This window comes from Moschus berezovskii, chromosome 1, assembly GCF_049115385.1.
Source record: "Moschus berezovskii isolate FMDL1 chromosome 1, NW_MosBer_1.0, whole genome shotgun sequence".
Classification (NCBI taxonomy): Eukaryota; Metazoa; Chordata; class Mammalia; order Artiodactyla; family Moschidae; genus Moschus; species Moschus berezovskii.
Genome location: NC_142460.1, coordinates 17,426,096 through 17,448,701, shown reverse-complemented (window position 1 = coordinate 17,448,701; position 22,606 = coordinate 17,426,096). Strand labels below are relative to the sequence as shown.

General features: G+C 55.6%; 1 protein-coding gene across 4 annotated transcripts in view; it reads left to right on the top strand.

Annotated features, from left to right (window-relative positions):
• LOC129556327 (ninein-like protein) overlaps window positions 1-22,606 on the top strand; it is a 73,156-nt gene that overhangs the window by 25,476 nt on the left and 25,074 nt on the right. For 2 of the 4 annotated variants that reach the window (XR_016037230.1, XM_088835521.1), the window contains exons 3-6: window positions 15,470-15,607; window positions 18,785-18,959; window positions 19,754-19,864; window positions 20,700-20,780. Coding sequence is in view for 2 of the 4 variants with exons in the window: in XM_088835521.1 (XP_088691647.1) it covers window positions 15,470-15,607; window positions 18,785-18,959; window positions 19,754-19,864; window positions 20,700-20,780 (505 nt within the window). In the remaining 2 variants the exon portion in view is untranslated. Of the gene's footprint in view, window positions 1-1,839; window positions 1,937-15,469; window positions 15,608-16,114; window positions 16,225-18,784; window positions 18,960-19,753; window positions 19,865-20,353; window positions 20,373-20,699; window positions 20,781-22,606 lie in introns of those variants that run through there. The other 2 variants (XM_088835525.1, XM_088835528.1) reach the window with 2 other exon arrangements.

Below are 22,606 nucleotides of genomic sequence, written 5' to 3'. Positions count from 1 at the left end.
CTCAGGGGACCAGGTCTTAGGCGAGTGCAGTCTCTGCAACTTATCGCCTACCCAGTCCCCGCCACTCAGTTTTCTGGGTGTACAACCGGCGCACCTTCTCAGGGGGATATCGACCAGCCCGAGCGCAAGAAGTCCTGAATAGCAACAAGCCTGTCTACAGTTTGTATCAGATGCCTTTCTGGGGCCGCGGTTGCCTGCTTTGGCTCTGGCTGCGCTCCCTGCCTGTCTCGGCGGGGGATGGGGGATGGGCCAGCCGCAGCCGGCTCACTCTGCTCAGTCCTTTATTCTGTGAGCGGGGCTGGCCGAGTCGTAGGTTAGAGCTTTCCGCCTTTTCGTGGGGAAGCTATCCCACAGTCTGCTTTGCTCTCCCCAGTTCTCTCAAATTGTTCTCGCGGCATTCAAGCCCAGTCCTCTCTCTAAGCAGTTCAGCCGGCTCCTCCCTGCCCTGCCCCCACTTGCTAATGGCATATACAGGCGTCTGAGCTGCTTCTCCGCTGGGAGTTACCGTTTGGCGGGTAATCTGTTGGTTTTTAAAAAATCTTTAAAGGAAAAGAGGGTTATGTGGCCCTCTGAGCTTCCAAGGCTCGCCACAGATTCGCCAGTGAGAGTGTTTCCTGGTGTTTGGAAAGTTCTCTCTTTTTAAAGCCTCCCTTCCCAGGATGGAGCTCCGTCCTTACTTCTTTTGTCTCGCTTTTTATCTTTTATGTTTTTTCCTACCTCCTTTCGAAGACAATGGACTGCTTTTCTGGGTGCCTGACGTCCTCTGCCAGCATTCAGAAGTTGTTTTGTGGACTTTACTCCATGTTCAAATGTTCTTTTGATGACTTTGTGTGGGAGAGATTGGTCTCGCCGTCCTATTCCTCTGCCATCTTGTTCCTTTCGCTTTCTCCCGGCAATCTTGATTCCACCTGTGCTTCTTCCAGCCCAGCGTTCCTCATGATGTACTCTGCATATAAGTTAAATAAGCAGGGTGACAATATACAGCCTTGACGTACTCAAGAGCTTAGCACCAGCATACTTAAGAAAAACGTAAGTCTCAAAGATCTATCTCAAATAGATGGAAAATTATCCCAGGCAGAAGATCAGAAATGAAGGAAGAAATGAAAAACGAAGTGGCAAATATTTGAATAATTCTAAATGAACATTGGCTATATAAATGATAACAAAGGCACAAAGTATCAGACAGGCTTTGTGTTGTGCTTGAAGAGGGTAAAACTGGTTGATATGAAACTTTTAAGCTCCATAAGAAAGCTAGTCTCTAGGGTAAAAAGCATTACTGAACTGAGGAGGGTCAGCATTGTATAGTGACAAAAGATTCAGTTTACCAAGCGGATATAAATGTATATTCTGTGACCCAGCAATCCTATTCTTAGGAACGTATACTCCAGAGAAACTCTTAGGACATATGTGAGACTGTTCATAGCTTTTTTTCCCCCCAGTGTAGGGGTGGGGGATTTAATCAGGAAAGGAACCTTGGTGGAGGACTAGCCTAGGTGCTGGCATGTTCTTTCTTGGTGGGTAGTAAAGGCATGGATATTTCTTTATGTGTTAATGTTTGTGGTCATCAGACAACTCTTTTCTGCACTGTTTTCTACTATGTTGTCTAACTTCCTTTTATGGAGTTGTTAATAGTGTTTTTTGGTGAAGGGCTTATGATTCACTCTTCATTGCCTTACTGTATCTTCCGTGTTTTAAAACCTTAAGTAAATATTTGAAAAAATAAATGTCCTCAGTGCTGAAGGCAACATAAGATCTTCCATCTGAGAAAACCCCAAAGGACAGTGTGTTACGTATGTGGCCTGTAGAAAGCAGTGTTGACCGCTTTTCTCAAATTCACAGGTTAACTTCAAGGAATTTAAGGACGGTTTCGTGGCTGCGTTGTCATCACAGGCTGGTCTTGCCTCCTCAGATGAGGACAGTGGGTCTTTGGAGTCAGGTAAGAGGCCTTTCTGGTCTTCTTTTCGTCTCTTTCCGTGATTCTGTGACTTCTGGAGTATGGTGTTGTCCCTGAACAACGCAGCAGGTCTGTGTTCCCCAGCTGTACGGCCTGGGACCAGCACATGGGTTTCTCTTCTCTGGCCTCCTTATTTGTTCAGTGGCTCTGGGGAAACTCTTGTATTCTCCTCTGCGGTGCACAGAATCCTCTGAATACCCTGCACTTCTGGTCACTCGATCTGTCTAGTTTCCCCCGCACCAGGCCAGTTTGCAGCACCAGCTGGGTGTCCTGCAGTTCAACTCCATTCTGACACTGTCTGCCTGGACACAGCTGCAGACCCCACAGGCTAAGACCGCACTGCCTTCAGACAACAATCTCAAGTCCAGCTTCTTGTCCTTGTGCTTCTGTCCCACTGGCTAAAGATCGGAGGTGCCCACGGCCTCCTCAGGTTCAGTTAATTTGCGAGAGCAGCTCAGGGAAACCCATTACTGGATCAGCGGTTTATTCCAAAAGGATGTGACTCAGGGTGAGTGATGCATTGGCTTGTGGCAAGAGGCTCAGAGCCCCCACGCCCTCTCCAGGCCTCAGTCTTCCCCAGTCTCCTCTTGTTCACCAACCCAGAAGCTCTCTGAATGCCGTCCTTTTGGGGTTTATGGAGGCTTCATTACACAATCATGACTGATCCAGTGATGGGGCATCAGTGATTGAACTCAGCATCCAGACTCTGACCTCCCTAGAGGTCAGGGGTAGGGCTGAAAGTTCCAAGGTCTAATCACATCCTTGGTTTCCCGGGCAACCATCCCATCTCAAGGTGTGGTTCTCAAAGTCACCTTATCAGCATAAACTTGGGTGTGGTTGCTCTCATCACTTAGGAAATTCCAGGGTTTTAGAACCTGTGTAAGGGATGGGAGGAAGACCAAATTCACATTTATTATAAGTCACAATCTCACAAATGTCAAGTCATATCTAGTGCTGTCCTTCCACGGAAGGGTGTAGACAAGATAAAGTGGGTGTGGAGAGGTGGAAGAATTTGATCTTCCAAAGTGCAGTGCAGGTGTCAGGTGCGGGCCAGGCTGGGAGGCTGGTGGAGCAAGCAGGATGCACCAGCTGAGGCAGCCCTCTGCCTGTCTTCTGTCTCAGGCAATAGTGCTCTGTGCTCCTCGGACTTGTTAGAATCCTGGTTTCCAGTTGGGCCAGTGGAACAAAGGTACTATTTCAAAGCAAGTGAAGAGGGGCTTTGAAACTGGTCAGGAGGTGGAGGGAGAATTGTGGAGGGAGGCCCGCTTGGAGGTATGGACTGTGGGTCCAGTGGAAGGTGATAGCGGACGTGCTCCTTAGAAGATGGGCCAACTCCCTGGCTGGCAGCGCCTGCCGTGCTCTGGCCGGGTGACCGTTCGGGGCTGCATCTGAGGAGTGCTAGGAGGGAGAGTGCAGTGGCCAGCGGGTCCCTCCCTCCCCCACGGGCCAGGAGTTCGAGGCGTCTGCCCCACACAGGCCCCTGGTCTGCTCCCACACACCGGGTGGGGCCTTGGTCAGGAGCAAGTGCGTGACTGGGGCAGTGGGTGCCATTGGGAGGTTTGGGGGTTATGTACCTTTCATGTAGATTCCAGTGAGCCCCCCCGCCCCCCGCAGTGGCCCCCGCCCCCGAAATCCTGTGGCTGATCGTAGCCATTACTCAAGTGAGATTTTCTAATCTGGAGCTAGGCCCTTGGGGAAGTCCTTGCGGCTCCCCTGGGGGTGAAATTGGTTGGAGTCCCACCGCCTCCTGCTGGAGCCACGTGGGAGCCCTGACCTGGGAGAGAGGAGCTTGATGGGGGCAGAGTCTGGTCAGGGGGCCAAGGCTGACCGGGGGAGGAGTCTGATAAGGGGGTGGAGTCTGACAGGGGAAGGAGCCTGACGGGGGAGGAGTCTGGTCAGGGGGTGGAGTCTGACAGGGGAGGAGCCTGATGGGGATGGAGTCTGACCAGGGGAGGAGTCTGACCAGAGGAGGAGTCTGACCAGGGGAAGGAGTCTAGCCAGGGTGAGGCGCCTGATAAGGGGGCCAAGCGTGACCTGGGGAAGAGTCTGAAAAGGGGGTGGAGTATGACGGGGGTGGGGTCTGACCAGGGGGAGGAGCCTGATGGGTGGAGTCTGATCAGGAGGAGGAGTCTAGCCAGGGGGAGGAGCCAGCTTCTCAAAGGCCACCCTGGGACCTGAAGGGTCAGGTCGTTGGTTGCTTTGTCTCACGTTTCTCTTCCATGAGGTGGGAAGAAGGCCACTTGCCTTTCCCGACTTGGGGTGTGATCGTGTGACCCTGGGCATGAAGGCGCCTGAGAAAGGCCATGCCCGTGTCATCGCTCCCTTTTCTGTGCTGGAACTCCTGAGAGTCGGCAACTTGTGTCCTCTTCGTGACTGGTGCTTTTCTGTTCCAACTCCGGTTTTGTTTTGTATTGTTTTCCTCTTCTTTCAATTTTCAGAGCTTTCCTCAATTACCTAGGCAGTTGGTGGTCAGTCATAGGCCTGCCTGAGGTGGCTCGGCCAGGGCCGGTGCACAGAGGCGGCCCCTGTTGTGAGAGCCCAGCAGGCCCTGCTTCCCCGGCCAGTCCACGGGATACCTGTCTCCGGCTTTCTAATCTGCCTGCTGGTCCTTCCCACCAACTCATGCCACATGATTGAAAATACGTGCTTTGATGCTTCAGGAAAGTGCATGGCACCCTGGGGCCAAATGCCTGGGGTTTTGAAGAACATTCTGCGTTTCAGTAGTTCTGCTCTTTCGGTGAAGGCCATCACAGAACACATAACCAAACTATTTTTGTTTGTTTGTTTGTTTTCCTGTTTAATCTTTTGGCCATGCCTCTCAGCATGCTGAGATATTAGTGCCCTGACTGGGGATTGAACCTTTGCCCCCAGCATTGGCAGCACAGAGTCCTAACCACAGGACCACCAGGGAGATCCTAAACCGACGTATTTTTAACTTGTAGAGTTTGGCATTCTGTTCGTATGAATAAGTACGCACACACAGGAGGCACAGGGCGCGGCTGACCTTGAGGTCTGCCGGCCATCTGGGCAGCGGGTGGGGACTGGCTGTGATCCCCCCGGAGCTTTCCAGGGATAGGCCACAGCTCTGTGCTCTGTGGGTGGTGAGACACTGACTCCTCCTGGCCTGATTTGCCGCATGGACACTTTTTCTGGAGATGCATTTCCTCCTGGTGGAGGGAGGAGGTGACACTTTCGGAGAACATTATGAACCGGTCCTAGTGTGTGTGATTTCTGGGCGTCTCGTTGCTTTGAGGAAAGTGCTGAGAAGCCGATACAATGAAGAAAGTGGGGACCACATCAAGGGAAGGTGGGCCTCCAGTTGCGGGCCGGGGGAATCTCAGGATTTGAGGGGCAGGAGCCCAGTCAGGCCAAGGGCGCAGATGCGGTGCTGGCTCACGACCTCCGGTGAGCGGCGAGTGGCTGAGCCCCAGGCAGGGGTCTGCGTGCTGTCAGGCGCACCTGGTTTCCCGAGTGTGTCCCCGCTGCCCACTCCCAGCTGACATGGCCTTTCTCTTCCCACTGCTCCCCTCTCAGCAACCAGCCTCAGCCCGTGTGTAGACAGAAACCAGAGCAGGTGCGGAGCCTGCGTGCAGGCCCCTGCTCCCTGCATGGGGTGCTCAAGCCTCCCGTTTCCTCCCTGTCAGTGGGAACGCCCCCCTCCTCTCCAGCAGCCCCGGGAGTTCCCACATGGGGAGAGTTTACAGGGCCAGACCCTGCCCATGATAACCTCACAGGGTCCAGGAACACGGTCAGCCTGCCCTAGATGCCCTCTGTCACCGGGAACTCGGCATCTTCCTCCCCAGACTCCTCCCTCGTCCTCAGGTTCTCTGCATCGCCAGCATCCCTGTTTCTCCTGGAGGCCCGGTTGGACCCAGCCTCCTCCTCTGATGCTCCCAAGGTCAGGGGCGGCGGGCCAGTTTCTGGTGAAGAGGAGAGAAGGGAGGTGGTACTCGGTCCCTGGGAGGATGACCCACCTGTGTGAAACGGTCTGTTTACCTGGCCCGGCCTTGCTTCCTGGGACCCTATGCCTTTCTCTCCAACTGGCCCCTTCTGGGAGCTTCCCGTCGAACCCGTGTTCTCTCCTGGTCACAGCCCCGGCCGCGCCCCCACTCCCCAGTCTCTCTGGCCAGGCAGATTCCTGCAGAGCCAGTGTCATTTCTTCTCTGCTTGGGGAGTCCCCATTGCTCCACAGATGTGGGCAGGTAAGGAGGGAAGCAGGAAGTGCAGGGGTGTATTAGGGCTTAAGGGAGCCTCATGAATCGCTAGCTGAAGTCCACACCTGCCTCTGCCCCTGACTTTAGACTCATGCGGAGTCTGCGCCTCCCCGACTGTGCTGAGATCCTTGCCTCTGTGTCCTGTCTAGGTGGGGTGGGGTCGGGAGCGTGGGAAATGACCTTCTTGTCTCTAGAGCACTTGGATTATTGGAAGGTTATTTCTTTGTGTAAAAAGCTATTTTTTAAAATTAGTTTTCTATCACATAAAAAAAGCACATTTTGCTTGGACACACTGAAACAACAGCGAGAGCTTAGGATGGAAAGTGCTGTCTCCCAGCCTAGCTGTCTCAGCCCCAGCCCCTCGTTGTCCGTTCCCTGTGTTCTTCTGGCATTTTCCTTGTCTGTCCCCGAGAGCCACATCACACCTCCCAATCTGCATCTTTGTAAGCACAAGTGGACCAAGAGTCTGTTTTAAAGAGCCCCCCACGCCTCCCATTTTCTTTCCAGTTGCCCCCCGGGCGGTGCCCTCAAAGTATGTGAGCGGCTCTAAGTGGTACGGCCGTCGGAGCCAGCCTGAGCCCTGTGGCGCTGCAGGTGGAGCCCCAGGTCTCCCGGAGCAGCCGGCCAAGACCCAGTGCAAGGAGCCAGCTCTGCCGCTTGGCATCCCTAGAAAGCGTGGAGGTGGGTGGAGCCCCCCTCGGCACCTCCCCAGTCACTGCTCATGTGATATGACACAGGAAGATGGGAGAGGGCATCTCATCGCTGGCAGAGGGGCTCTTCGGGGACCTACATTTGGCTTTAAGGGGTCTCTGGGTCTATGTCTTCAGGGCAGCTCTGGCCACAGAGCATCCGCCTTCAGAAACGGGGGCCTCGGAGCATCCCCTGTTCACCACCACCCTCCCCTGGCCCTGCAGGAGGAGGGGAAGGTTAGTCGGCTGAGGGTGGAAAGGGCAGGTGTGCCACAGCCACGGTCAGCCACATCCAGCACTTGGACCAAGGCTCACCCTGCACAACCTGGCGGGCTCGTGATGATGCCTCCGGGGCCCCCTCTGAGACTCCTTGAGCTGTCCACTGCGGGAGCCTTCAGGCTTTGGTGTCAGAAAGGACATCCATGGGGCAGATCCACCCACTGCAGGTTGATCGTGGCTGACGTCCTTCTCTTTCTGAAGAAGCCGACAGCACGAAGGAGCCTCAGAATGAATTGTTTGAAGCCCAAGGTAAAGCCTGGCCTTGTGGTGAATGCCCCCTTTGGTCAGTGCTGGGCCGGCAGGCAGCAGGCTGCCAGCGAAAGAGAATTTCCTGGGAGGTGCCCAGTGTGGGTGGTCTCTCTGGGGTGCCCTTCTCCTGGGTGGTCCCAGCTCTGAGATTCTTGAGGTCAGACCCTTGGGCAGGTGCCGCTGGCTAAGAAAGCAGCTAGTTGGCTAGGGTCACAGTCATCCTCCCGACCGGCAGGCATGGGCCAGGGGACTCCTTCCTAATGTGCCAGGCCTGGGCCAGCAGCCTCCCCACTCAGCAGAGGCCCTGCATGTGCCCCAAGTGGAGGGCGAGACGTGGCTCTGGTCCTGGGAACCTGGCGGAGCACCCGGAAGGCAGTCACAGGTGTGCTTAGCCAAGCTGGGTGCATCAGCATGTGGGTGTGCGGGTTCCTTAAGGACGCCTCTCACCAGCGTGTGTCACAGGGCAGAATGTGCAGGACCATGGCTCCAGCGGGAGACCAGACGCCACCGAGAGCTGCTCCTGAGCGAGAGGTCTGCACTGGTGCTGAGCATCGTCCAGACTGTGGCCCTTAGGGGCCGAGGCTGTTGTTGGCTCAGCGCTGAGCGTGGGGACGTCAGGCGAATGAGCCAAGTGTCTGTGCTACTGGATGAAGCAGATGGACCTCTTTGTGTCCAAAAATCACTTCCCAGATTCCCTGGACTCAGAGTCAATCTAGGGGACGAGAGGAAGGGCTCCGGGGAGGTTATTCACTGAGTGATTTTGGGCTCTCTGCCCAGAGACTGCTTGGGTTCTTCTTTCCATCCGGGTTAGAACTGACACTCAGGCACAGACACTAACGTCAGACCTCTCAGGACTTATTTACCTTCTCTGCCAGCCCTGAGAACACACACACCCTGCTGTCAGAATTGCTTTTCCCTTTGTCTGGTTCCTGCTTTTATTTATTTATTTATTTTTAATTTAAAATGTATGTATTTGGCTGTGTCAGGTCTCAGTTGTAGCATGCAGGATCTTCACACGTCATTTGGGATCTTTGATTGCAGTGCGCAGGTTTCTGTCTAGTTGCAGGGCACAGGCTTAGTTGCTCCATGGCACGTGGGATCTGAGTTCCCCAGCCAAAGATCGAACCCGAGTCCCCTGCATTGCAAGGCGGATTCTTAACTATGGGACCATCGGAGAAGTCCCTGTTTTTCCATTTTTCCATAGAACTTTCAGATGTTTTAAGCTGGAAGGGGTGTTGGAAGTGGTCCTTTCCTTGTGTTTTCCTCAACCCGATATACAGCATCGTTCATGAGCATGGAGGCCTGGCTTTCCTCAGGAAAGGACTTTCTGATTATTGGTTGGGTTATCACAGTAAACGCCAAGATGACTCCTCTCTGGGGAGCTCCAGACCACTGACCGCGCGAGCCAGAGTCTGGTCAGGTGCAGGTGACCCTCGTCCTGCGTCGGGCAGGGAGATGCAGTCTGGGCATGGAGGGAGCTCTGCTTTGAAGCCTTGCTTATCTAAAGAGAGCTCTTTGTGGGCACCCCAAGGTGCCCAAACACTCTCCCAAAGAGTGTTTCTCTGGCAAAGCTTCAGAAACCTCAGTAAGCCACCTGGCTAACCTGGCCCTCTGTCACCCGGACTCCCTGCTGAGTCTGCATCTCAAAGACCCCTGTGGCTCCTGATGTGAGGCGGTATGGAAAACAGCCCACCTTGAATCGTTTTTGCTGGGAAAAAAAGAAAAAAGATGACACTCAACCTGCATCCATACTAGCCTTTGGTGCTCAGTTCTAGTTTCCAGGAGATGTTAGGGATGGAAGGGCAGGAGGGCGGGGACTGGGGGGCGGGTGGGAGCTGACCCAGCGACTCTGAGGGAGTAGCCACACGCACAGGGAGGAATCTGCATTGATGCTGAGTTGAAGAAATCAGCCGTCAGGAGACTTGGGACAGAACTGGGACGTCGTTGTTGGATTGTAGGGCCATCGTCGCACTGGGGTCAGGAGTGCATACCAAACACTCAGGGGTGAGAACACGGCAGCTGGGATTTGCCTTCAAATACTTGGGCCGGGGACTTCTGTGGTGATTTATTGTCTAGGACTCCACACTCCCATTGCAGGGTCCCGGGTTCCATCCCTTGTCTGAGAACTAGAGCCCCCATGCTGTAACTAAGCTTTTACATGCCACAACTAAAACGATCTCACGTGCAGCGAGCGACCAAGCCCCAGAGCAGCCAAATAAATGTCACAGAAACAGAAAAGACGTGGGCAAGCACACACAGGGGCAGATGAAGCCAGGGCGAGAGGCTGCCCAAGGGACAGGCCATTGGCCTCTGCGAGACGTGCTCTGCGCTTTGGGCAGGTTTGAAGACCTTCTAGACATTAATTTTTCAAGCCGGGCCTTTTGCTTCTAAGCACGAAGCTTGCAGGTATGCTCCTAGTGCTGCAGCTTCTGGAGGCTCCCTTCAGACATGCCTTCCCCTCGTGCAGCAGAGTCCCCCTTGTATTGTGAACTTTTGCATAGAATTAAGTTGGCAGAATGCATGGTGAGCCCCGTGTAGCCACCATCGGAAGCTTGACTCTCACACATGTCCCTCTGGCCATCTTTCAGTCCATCTGATTTCAGAGTAAAGTACCACCTTGGTGTGTTTCCCCTGCTTTAGGCCAGCTGCCAACCTGGGGTCCTGAGGTCTTCGGGAGCCCCCGGAAGTCCTGCAGGCACTCCTTCGACACCCCCGAGAGCTGGGTCCGGGGCCTCTGGGAAGAGCTGGGTGTGGGCAGCAGCGGCCACCTCACCCAGGAGGAGCTGGCCCTGATCTGCCAGAGCACTGGGCTCCAGGGCCTGGCAAAGGAGGTGAGAGGGGATGGGACGGAGCGCCCCAAAGGGCTGAGTCTTTGTGGTTGGTGCCAGGCCTGGAAATCCCCTTCACCCTAAGACACAGATTCAGTCTTCACTGTCCGGCCTAAAATCCTGTGCTGACTCCCAGGGCTAGTGCTGATGGTCCGTCTCGGGCCACCTTCACTCAGGACCCTCCTCTGCCTGGAGCTCTCTCCCCTCTCTGGTCTCCCTAGGCCTACCGCCCAGCCCAAGGGGGGTGCCCATAGCATCTGGCTCTGACCCCGGCAGCTGTGTTCAGTCCTTCCCTCCTTCAGGGCCCAGGGGAGGAGGGGGCAGTGTGATGGGATGGGCCCTGCCTTGCTGACCCCGAACCGCTGGGATTCCGTACACACGTGTCCCGCGCATACATGTCCCACTGTCCAGCAGACTCCGTCACAGCAGAGTCGGGGTGGGTGTTTGGGAGATGCGGGATGCTCAGGTGACCATTCACAGCCGGGTGGAAACTGACCAGGCGTGTGGATTTCACAAGCCACATCCAGGAAGCCAGTGCTTGGATAGCAAGCCGCCTGCTTGGTGGGGTGGGGGCCGGGCCTGGGCGGGGCGGTCAAGGCTTCTTGGGAGCAGCCTCTGAACAGATGCCTGAGGCGCTTTTCTTTAGGAAATTGAAGACCTGTTCAACAAGCTGGACCAAGATGGGGATGGTAGAGTGAGTCTGGAGGAGTTCCTGTTCAATCATGGGTCCCCTCGACCGCTGGAACTGGCCCCGCTTGTCAAACCCAGCGGGTCCTGGTCTCATTACCAGGTACGGTGGGACCGATTAACTCTTGAAGCCCAGGGTGACTGCCGTCACTCTCCTGAAGGCCTGTGCTCTCTGCCTGGTCCCCAGAGTGGGTGTCGGGAGGTGTTCGGAGTGACCTCACCTGACACCGCTTCTGCCTGGCTGAGCACCACTGGTGAGCTGCTCGCCTTCTCTGAGCCTCAGGGTCCTCATCTGTAAAGTGGACGCACCTCACAGGGGTCTTCCATGGATTCCCTGGGGCACACTCATTCCACCAGGAGCACCCGGTCCCTCTTCCCTGGGGGGCACAGTCACTGTTAGGGCCGCGCCTTCCCCGGGATTCCCCTCCAGGCTCTCCTGGAGCTGTGTTCTTCCCATTTGTCATCCTGCACGAGGCCAGCTGGAGTCAAGCGTACTTTATTTACACTGTGCTGTTGGCCGGTGCGTTTGGTTCATCTCTGTCTTGGGGTGGTCAGGGCTCCTCCCACCGCAGAGCACGGTTGTCCTGGGGAGTCTCGCCGCCGCCTCTTTGGCAACGTGGCTGATCCCGTAGTTTGTGGGCGGCAGTGCAGGAACAGTGGCCTTGTTCTCTGCTGGGCTGGGCTCGTCCGAAAATCAGGTTTCTACCCCTGAAGCTACTGAGACGGGGAAGGAGTCAGGGAAGTGAGGACAGTGCCCGGCCACCTGAGGGCAGGGACCGCACGGTGCCCAGAGCCCGCGGAGGAGGGTTCCTCCCAGGGGCCTCGGCCCTTTGTCGCTGCCCAGGAAGCGCTGACGTGGCCACGGGGCCATGTTCTGTGTGCGTGTGGACACCGGTGTGGCCGGGCTGCGGGTGTGAGGCCTCGCACAGCAGACCGAGGTTCTCCTGCTCCATCAGGGGAGCCCCTGGGTCTGGTGGTCTGGGGACAGCAGAGAGGAGGGGGCCACTGCTCCTCCTTGTTCCAGTCCCAACAGCAAATGCATGTCCCAGGGGCCCTCCCTGGGGTGGGAAGCACAGCCTCCTGGCCGCACCTCAGCCTCGCCCGTCAGCTTTCCAGCTGAGGGGTTTTTCTGCCCTTGTCTCCAGCCCTGAATGCTGAGGTCATGTGCCCTCCGCTCGGGCCACCCCGCCTCTTCTGAAGCCCATCCTGGCTTTCTCTGCACAGACTGGGTTTCCCTCGGCTGGCGTGTGCCTTCCCAGGCTCTCCCTCTGGGAGGACAGGCGGGAAGCCGTTGCTCTTTCAGAGAAAGGTTACCCCAGGCGCCCCGCAGGTGCTGGGGCGCCTCAGGCAGACGGCCCTGAACCTGGGCTCGGGTTGTCTTCGTGGAGCCTGCAGTCCCCACAGGTCCTCCGGGCACCCTGTTCCCTGCAGCAGAAGTCGGGCAGGCCGCACCGCCGAGCACAGGTGGTGAGGTCACGGGAGGTGCGTGAGGAGGCCATGGTCCTGACGGCGCTGGTCCCCGCGTGCAGGTCCCGTAGGAGAGTGTCGGCCAGACCACCACGTCGTCCCTCGTGTCCGTGTGCTCGGGCCCCCACCTCTTCTGCAGTGTGGATGATGGCAGCGGCTTCGCCTTCCCGGAGCAGATCATCTCCTTGTGGGCTCAGGAGGGCGTTCACAATGGCAGGGAGGTCTTGCAGGTGTGGATGGTCACGAGACTGCCCCAGCAGAGGCGTGTGGGCGGGGGAATTAGCGGGAGCCGCTGCCCATGAGGGAGGCTGCACAGAGAGCCTCGCAGACACAGGCCCCGTGGAGGGAAGACCCGTCACCCTCAGTTTGCTTTATTTTTTGATATCAATGTGTAGGACATCTTAACTTAAAAACATAATAAGTAAACAGCAGAGAAAGCCCACAGCCTGGAACAAATCCTTTTGAGGGTAGGTTTCAGTATCTCAGACTCAGCCCACAGCGCGTGTCGGCCTCCGAGCCGATCCTCGGTCCTAGAGGACAGGAAGGCACCTTAGTGCCTGCAGGATGCGGGCATGGACACCAGGAGGCGGTACCCACACATGTCGTGCGGTTTTTCTAATCTGGAAGCTGCTGCCCACACCTCTTTGTCCTCTGCTCCCAGCGTGATTTCATTGCTGGGAAGCGTGCTCTCAGCATGGCCTGGCGGCCGCTTCCGGGTCACTCCACATGCTTTAGCGTCCTGTCATTTTTCTCCCAGAAGCCCTCGGGGCCCGGGAGAAGCATGGAGATTCGAGTCCCCGTCTCCCAGGTCACACAAGGTCTTCCCCGTGGGCCCTGCCATGTGCCTGCCCCACCCGTGTGTCTGCAACTTGTAGTCACAAGCACCAATCACTGAGAGAGCAAGCCAGGGCACCAGTGTTATCACTAGGCAGCCGGCAGGTGCGTGGGCATCCCCAGCTTACTCTTTTCCTTATGGTGGTAAAATATAGAAAGCACGATGTTTCTCTTCTTTTCACGTTACCTTGCCCAACCCCGAGGGGGACTGGCTGTGACGCTCGGAAATGCATGGCTGTGGCTCATGGCTCTATCGATCATGTTTCCCCCAACAGAACTCGCACTGTTCCTATGTCTGTTCATGCTGTTTAGAGATATATTAAGGATTCTGTGTGTCTGAAATGGCGCAGACTCCACTCAAACTGGCTTGAGCAAGAGGCCATCAGGGGTCTTTGTGATCAGCGGGGGAAGAAGGAGGATGCTTAGGCTTGGGGGTCCCGGCTCTGGGGGTTGTCAGGACTCTGCTGGCCTTTGGGTCTTGGCTTCAGGTCTAGCACCCTCGTGCGGCTCCCCAAGACCCCGTGGCCTGGACAACGCTTGATTTGGCAGAGAAAAAGCCCTTCTCCAGCGTCCCTATCAATCCCCAAAGTCCTCTGCTTGCATATGCCCCCTTCTGTGTCTGTTCCTTTGCCCAGGAAGGGGGACTCTGTCCAGCCTGGGTCATGCCCACCTCCGAGGCAGGGACAGTGAGGGGAGGAGCCGTATGTTGACAGTGGGAGGGGGACCTCGGTGTGGACAGGGACCTGGGGAGAGGGACCCCAGAGGGACGGGAGCAGGGGAGAGGCTCCACTCAAGAGGTGGAGGCTTTGCAGACAGAAAAGGAAGGGACGGCCAGTGAAGTCTGGGCCTGAGGGAGCCAGCAAATGTCTGAAGACCCGCTCATCCTGCCTGCCCGATGGGCCTTGCTGTTTTCAGAGCCTTTACTTCAGTGTGGACAAGAAGGTGAACCTTTTGGAGCTGACCTGGGCCCTGGAGAAGGAGCTCATGATGGTGGGAGGGGCCGCCCAGTAGGCAGCCTTGGCCTGCTACCGCCAGGAGCTGAGCTTCTGCCAGTTAGAGCCCCGCTGGGGGCGGGGGGCATGGGGTGCCGCTGGCCAGGCTGGCCGCCTCGCCCAGGGCGTGGGCAGCCTGTGGGAGGAGAAAGGGTGCTTCCAGCACGGTCACAAAGCATGGCATGGCAATTAGGCCAAGAATGCGCCGTTTTAACAGGGTTTGGCTCCAGTTGAGCTGGATATTCAGGCCATCCGTCTACTGAGCCGGTTGGCATAGAGATTGTTATTGTGTTTTTATTGATGCTCTGAAGCTACAGAAAAGGTTGGCAGTAATTCCAATCTCCATCCTCAAGACTTTGCATCTCGTTAGGTACCGACAGGTGAGACCTCTGACGTCAAGCAACTCTGCAGAGGGGCCCAGAGGAAGACTGCTTTGGAGGATGACGAAGGGACACAAGTTTGTTGCTTCTCCAGTGGGGGAAACGGGCATCAAGATAGCTGTTGCCCTGAGCCTTGGGCAGGGCCTGTGGTGACCGGACAGAGACAGGTGTCTCCTCTGCTCTGGGCAACTCCCTGGCACTTAGGTGCCTGGCTACAGGTGGCAAGGCTGTGACCAGGCAGGATAATGGGTGGTCAGCCTTCTCCCCTTCATGCGTCCAGTCCCAGGTTACGTGCTGGGGATCCCTGGGACCTGAGGCCCAGCTGCAGGCAAGAGGGAGCATGGATAATTTCCCACCTCTTCTAAGGCCGTCTGGAGGGGTGAATACTGCACGCCCCAGGCTCGACCCTCTTGGTTCAGAAACCTGCAAGAAACCCCATTGCAAGCCAGTTGGCTTCTTGCTGTATGTACTTCTGTAAAACAGACTCAATAACTGCAGAAACCATCCTGGTAGGAGGAGGGTCAGGCTTCCCAGGTGGCGCTAGCAGTAAAGAAGCCACTTGCCAATGCTAGTGCAACCCGCTTGCCAATGCACGAGGTGTGAGAGATGCGAGTTCAATCCCTGTGTCAGGAAGATCCCCTGGAGGAGGGCATGACAGCCCACTCTAGTATTCTTCCTGGAGAATCCCATGGACAGAGGAGCCTGGAGGGCTCCAGTCCATAGGATTGCGCAGAGTCGGACATGACTGCATCGACTTGGCACGCATGCACGGGAGGTGAATCAGAGCTCAGCGCTGGCCACGGCTCAGCACTCTTAGGCCAGCTGAGTTTGTTCCTTCAGACCGGCTCGCTAGGCCCAGAGCAGTGTCCCCATTGACCCCGCCCTCCTTCCTGCAGGGAGCAGGTGGAGCAGATGGCCAGGGAGCGAGATAAGGCTAGGCAAGACCTGGAGAAAGCTGAGCAGAGGAACCTGGAGTTTGTGAAGGAGACGGACGACCTGCACTCTGCCCTGGAGCAGCTCGTGGAGGAGGTCAGGTAGGTCCTGCTGGGGCCGGGGCGGATGGTGGACACAGGCTGCTGCCAGCTGAGGCCCTGCTGTCTCACCTGAGCCCACAGCAGGGAGCCCGCAGACCAGGCATCACCCATGCAGTGGGCTGAGCAGACTCGCACAGAGTCAGCCCGGCTGGTTGCGGACAGACCAGAGGAAAGCATTTCTGACCTTTATGAAAGTCTTCCCCTCTCTCTCGGTGTGCCACTCCCTCCCTGTGGTCCTTTGCCGTGGCCGCGTTTGGCCCCATCCCAGACATGAGAGGCGGTGCCGGGTCCCCCTGGACACACATGGGTCTGTGCCCTGTGGGGCTCCGTGGGGCTCCTCGCTGGGGGCCAGCCTGACTGCACACACCCTTCCTCTGTGGCCAGCACTGCCCTCCCCAAGTTCCCACAAGCCGACGGCGACTGATTTCAGGCCGTCAGTCGGGGAGCTGAGAATGGATTTGCGTTGGTCTCAGCCTGGTTGACCTGATTCTCCCGACCACCCCGCAGGGACTCAGTTCTCTCTGCATCAGAGAGCCTGAGACTCGTTATCTCCACCCAAGAATCTGGTTGGGGGACACAAGGCCTCGAGGGACATGTGGATGCTGGAATTTTGCTCCGTGAGTAACACGGTGTCATTGGTACATATTTAGAAATAGCGTTTGCAGTTGTGTTAGTTTACTCTAACAGAAAAGTATTGAGGGATACATGTTCATTGTAGAAAACTTAGAAAATACACACACAGGGAGAAATGAAAGCAAAGCCCTCACGTCCACAGAGGTCGTTGCTCCTAACCTTTCCCCCGAGTCCCTCACTTCTTCCTGTGCACGTGGTTGCTTTCAGAGAGGTGTCGTTGCTGTAATGTTGCATATCCTTTCTGAGCACCCGTCATGTGGCTCTGCCATATGTTACTGCACCTTTCCCCTTTAAACAGGGAAGTGATGTGATCAAGTTTGTAAAACTTTCCCCAAAATCTTCAGGCTGTTAGGTTAATTGTGCTCATCAAACTGTTTCCCTGAGTGACAGCTGCCCTCGTGCCCCAAAGCTCTGCGGTGAGTCCGAGGGAGGCCGAGCCAGTCATTTCTGGTTTCGACCACAGTCAATTGATTGTGGACCCAGCCAGGCTCTGCTGAAATAAGAGTTTCCACTCATCTTCACTCTAGATATACTGGGTTTGAGAATCCTGCTAAGCAGCTGTTTCAGTGACGTTGTTGTTCAGTCACTCAGTCACGTGTGACTCTGCGACCTCATGGACTGCAGCACACAAGGCTTCCCTGTCCTCCACCATCTCCCGGAGCCTGCTCACCCTCATGTCCATCGAATCAGCGATGCCATCCAACCATCTCATCCTCTGTCGTCCCCATCTCCTCCCGCCTTCAGTCTTTCCCAGCATCAGGGTCTTTTCCAGTGAGCCATTTCTTTGCATCAGGTGGCCAGAGTACTGGAGTTTCAGCTTCAGCATCAGTCCTTCCTTGAATATTCAGGACTGATTTCCTTTATGATCTTCTTGCAGTCCACAGGACTCTCAAGAGTCTTCTCCAGCACCACAGTTCAAAAGCATCAATTCTTTGGTGCTCAAATTTCTTTATCATCCAAATCTCACATCCATGCGTTACTACTGGAAAAACTGTAGCTTTGACTAGACGGACCTTTGTCAGCAAAGTGATATCTCTGCTTTTTCATATGCTGTCTAGGTTGGTCATAGTTTTTGTTACAAGGATCAACCATCATTTAATTTCATGGGTACAGTCATCATCTGCAGTGATTTTGGAGCCCAAGAAAATAAAGTCTCTCACTGTTTCCACTGTCGCCCTATCTCTTTGCCATGAAGTGATGGGACCGGATGCCATGATTTTAGTTTTCTGAATGTTGAGTTTTAAGCCAGCTTTTTCACTCTCCTCTTTCACTTTCATCAAGTGTCTCTTTAGTTCTTCTTCATTTTCTGCCTTAAGGGTGGTTATCATCCGCATATCTGAGGTTATTGATACTTCTCCCGGCAGTCTTGATTGCAGCTTGTGCTTCACCCAGCCTGGCATTTCTCATGATGTCCTCTGCATATAAGTTAAACAAGCAGGGTGACAGTATACAGCGTTGACGTCCTCCTTTCTCGATTGTAAACCAGTCTGTGGTACTCAATCTAGTTCTCACTTTTGCTTCTTGACCTGCATACAGGTTTCACAGGAAGCAGGTAAGGTGGTCTGGTATTCCCATCTCTTTAAGAAGTTTGCACAGTTTGTTGTGGTCTACACAGTCAGAGGCTTTAGTGTAGTCAACTAAAGGCAGAAGTATATGTTTTTCGGGGAATTCTCTAGCTTTTTCTGTGACCCAGTGGATGTTGGCAATTTGATCTCTGGTTGCTCTGCCTTTTCTAAATCCAGCTTGTACATCTGGAAGTTCTCGGTTCACATACTGTTGAAGCCTGGCTTGAATGATTTTGAGCATTACTTTGCTAGCATGTGAAATGAGTGCAGTTGTGTGGTAGCTTGAACATTCTTTGGCATTGGCCTCCTTTGGGATTGAAATGAAAACTGACTTTTTCCAGTCCTGTGGCCATTGCTGAGTTTTCCAAATTTGCTGGCATATTGAGTGCAACACTTTAATAGCATCATTTTTTAGCATTTTAAATAGCTCAGCTCCACTATCTTTAGTGATAAAGCGGAGGTTTGGCACTGTTTTCCCTGCTGATAGAATAGAAATGTTTGTTGCGAAAGATCACTGCAGAGTCTGAGGGGAAGGGCCCCCGCCCTGTCCTCTGTCTGCCTTGGGATTCGCTGTGTGCTAGGTTTCCAGCGCTTGTGGTGTAGGCTGACTTCTCTGCGCCTTCAGCCCCCAAGGGCCCTGATGCTGCCTTTATTTACTCATGCATTTTTTTGATGATGTGGAGAAGGTTGAATGGCCAAGGGGTGCCAGAGACCCACCCAGAGGCCACCTGCTAGCTCGCCCCATGGGCCGAGGGGCCCGCTGGCTCACTTGTCTGTGTGGGGTCACCTCTGCCAACCCCGAGGGGGGCAGTTCATGAGGCCTCCGCTGCCCCACCACACTGTAACTCACGTGTCTATCAGGAGGGAACAAACGAGTCCCCAGTGCTGAGGCCAAGTGTGCCGACGGAGACCCCAGGGAGGGAGAGGTGCAGGTGGCGCCCCTGGGGAGCCCAAGGCACCACGAGTCATGTGCTTGCAGACGCCTGGAGCAGGGCTACCGGGGGAGGCGGAGCCTCCTGCGGTCCGAAGTGGAGGTGGAACGCGAGCTGTTCTGGGAGCAGGCCCAGCGGCAGAGGGCCAGGCTGGAGGAGGACCTGCGGCACCTGCAGGCGGAGGAGACCGGCCTCCGCGAGAAGCTGGCCCTGGCCCTGAAGGTAGGGGGTTCCGGGTGCTGCAGGGTGCCTCATCAGGGCGCCCCACCCGAAAAGAGGGAGGCCACGTTGCCCGGGTTCTGTCCCACACACCCACACCTTCCTGGGCCAGGACTGAGCCCTCGCCGCGGCATTGGGGTCGTGATGGCAGAGAAGGTTTTCTGTAGCCACAGGGCCCATTTCTCAGCCGGCAGACACGTCCTGACTTCCCTAGGAGAGAGCCAGCCCTCCTCTGCAGCCGTGTGGGCAGCAGGATGGGGCCCCGGGGCTCTCCCTCTCTGGGTCAGCAGCTGCCGCCTCGGCTGCCTCCCTGGGCCCAGAGAACTAGAGCAAAGACAGAAGCGTCACCCGCCCCCAGCCCTGGCCGTGTGACCAGATGCGGGGCACTCTTCCGGGCTGTGCAGAGCGTCCCTGACCTGCTCCCCGCCTGCCTTCACCTCCAGTGAGGTGGCCCTGGCCCAACCTGCTTCTCCTTCCCTGACTCGGGACTGTGGGTTCTTCCACACCTGCCCTGCCACCCCCGCCTCCCTCCCCAAGAGGCGAAGCCGGGCCTGCCTTCTGATTGTTTCCTGTGTCTGTGGACACTGCCTTCCTTCCGGTGGACTCCTGGGCTGTTGCGGTGCAGCTTCAAAGACGGCTCGGGAAGGCTTGTCACCCCCTTCCACTCATGCTGCTTATGAGCTTCTGGAGAGCCCAGGCGGCGGGAGCGCCTCCCCCAGAGATCCTGCTCCAGAGCCCTGCCTCTCGCTCCCTCCTCTATCCCCAGAGCTGGCCAACCACTGACCTGTGTCTCCTAGGAAAATAGTCGATTGCAGAAGGAGATGACTGAAGTCGTGGAGAAGCTCTCAGACTCAGAGAAGCTAGTCCTGAAGCTGCAGAATGACCTGGAGTTTGTGTTGAAGGACAAGGCAAGTCCTCTTGCTGACTCTGAGTCCCCAGAGAAGCGCCTGTGGATTCTCGGTAAAGGGCATCAGGGTCTTGATGGAGAATACACAGGCGACGGACTTAGGTTTTTCTGCTAAAATTCCACGTGCTGCTCAGTCACTCAGTCGTGTCCGAATCTTTGTGACCCCATGGGCTGTAGCCCGCCAGGCTCCTCTGTCCATGGAATCTTCCAGGCAAGAATACTGGAGTGGGTGCCATTTCCTACTCCATGAGATCTTCCCGACCCAGGGATTGAAGCTGCATCTCTCGCGTCTTCTACATCGGCAGGCAGATTCCTTAGCACTAGTGCCACCTGGGAAAACCTAAACTTCTCTAATGGAGAGGAAATTATTAAGGCTACTTTGCCCGTATTTTCCTCCCCTTCAGGCAGTGCAGGGGTGCAGGTGACACCCCAGTGATGCCCTGCATGTTGACCTTCTGGTGACAAGGCCTGGAGCAGTCAGAAACTTCTGCACAGACCCCAGTGCTGGGGTGAGGAGCACTTGGGACCTGGCCCTTTCCATCACCTTGAGAGGAGGAGGGAAGAGGAGGGAGGTGCAGGGTCCATGCAGGGACCTCCCAGGTGGCCGGGGCAAGAAGGCATCCCAGAGTCACGGTGGGAGCATGACCACCCTCCTGACATTCCGAACATCATTCTGCCCTGAGACCTTTTAAACAAATGGTGGGGAGGAAGAGGCGGGACAGGTGATTGCGCCTGCAGATGCTGAGCGTCTTGGGGCAGTATGAGGGGAAGACAGCCCACCCTCTGCCTGGCCTGAGGTTCTGGCCCTCATTTTCCTGCTTGCCTCTGGCTTTCAGCTGGAGCCTCAGAGCACAGAACTCCTGGCCCAGGAGGAGCGGTTCTCAGAGATCCTAAAGGAATACGAGTTTAAGTGCCGGGTAAGTGGCCCTCTGCCCAAGGGAACCTCAGGGGCTGTCTGCTGAGGACTGGGTGGCCCCACCTCCTGGCCTCCACGTGGAGGGAGGCCCAGCCCGGGTCCACAGGAGCGTCCCTACGTGAGCCAGGCGGGCATGTCCTCTGATGTGGGCTGCCTTCTTCAGTTGAGGTCTTCTGAGCCTCGTGTTTTTGTTTTTTCAAAGATTTTTGGCTGTGTTGCATGGCTTTTGGGATCGTAGTTTCCCGACCAGGGATCGAACCCACACCCTTGGCAGTGAAAGCATGGAGTCCTCAGTATTGGACTGCTGGGGAATTTCCCGAGCCTCATGTTCTGCAAGGAGGCAGATGGGGCTTTGCCTGCCCAGCACCTGTGCCCGGCCCCACACAGGCTGCCCAGCCCAGTCCCAAGGCCCTGTTTGTGTCCAGGCACCGTGTAGCGCCACCTCTTATTTCCTGTGGTTGAGTGTGTGCATTTCCTGGGCCAAACCTACATGTGAGCCCACTCAGCTGGCATCGCCACCGTGCAGAGCAGGGGCGGGTGGTGAACAGTCACTGCTGGGAAGCAGATCACACTCCGTTACTCCCTCGAGACTGGCCCGGACTCGGCAGATAAAACATGATTGTTTGGAGGTAAGGGTCTAGTATTCACGTGCTTCTTAATGGTTTCCTTCCCGATTAATGTAAGAACTGTCTCTCTGCACGTGATGCTTTGGCCACACCAGAGGATAAAGGTGAGCCTGTGCTGGTCTGCAGTGTGACGTGACCCCTGCCTCCTGCCTGCCACACCCCGCATCCTGGTGCCCCTGCAGTCCTGTGTGTGGTCACCTGTGTAACCCTTCTCAGAGACCGAGTGGTGTGTGGGGTTTGTGGTTAACTTTCTGGAAGGAACTCTCCTTCCTGCTGTGTTTTCTGCCCCACTTTGAGCACCTGTGACTGAGCAGCAGTTAATCTGTTGCTTTGCTGCGCCTGAATTTTTTCATACCGTTGCAACCGCTTTGTTTTCTTCACATGACTGTCACCTAACTGTTGCTACTCATTTCACTTTTGATTCTTGAAACGTTACTTTTTGAAATTTTGGGAAAAGAATTTTCCATTTTGGTGCGACTTATTTAAAGAATTCCCGTCTTTAGGGAGGATATTTCTGGCTGTTTCAGACTACCATTGAGAATTTAATTTTTTTTTTTTATTTCAAAATAATTTCTAATACACGAAGTTGCAAATGTCCAGGCAGCCAGCCTCTCTGTGTGTGCTGACTTGGCGTGGCAGGCGCCGCCTTCCTCTGCAGTGCTTTCCGAGCTGCTGTTGAAACCCCACCCTCTCCTGCTTTCTTGCTGAGCTCACCTCTCCTTGCTGAGCTGACGCTCATGCGAAGAGAAGCCTCGAAGGTTCCAGAGCCCTCAGACATAGGGCTTCGCTGTGTTCAGTGGACTTGCTGCCTTTCCTGGCTCTCGGGGCAACACCCTGCGACTGCCTTCAGCATCCACACGCACCCCAAATTCACGTGCGACCCACATGAAAGCAGATACATGGCTTCCCAGCCCTGCTGGATGCACCCTGGATGGACAGGCTGGGACCAGGACAGTGCATGTCATCCTTAGGCGCTTAGAACAGAGAAGTCTGCCTAGCGTCATACCTTAAGGACCTGTTTTCTGGCTCTGCTGAACTTGTGGAGCATGTGTATGGTCTTACAGTAGCCGTTTGAGGGGCAGAAGGAACCACTGGAGGGGCAGGGTATTGGGTAGAAATGATTCTGTCAGTGTTTCCTGCCATATCAGCACTGCTCAGTAAAAATAACAGTCACACGTGTACTTCCAACTTTTCCAGTGGT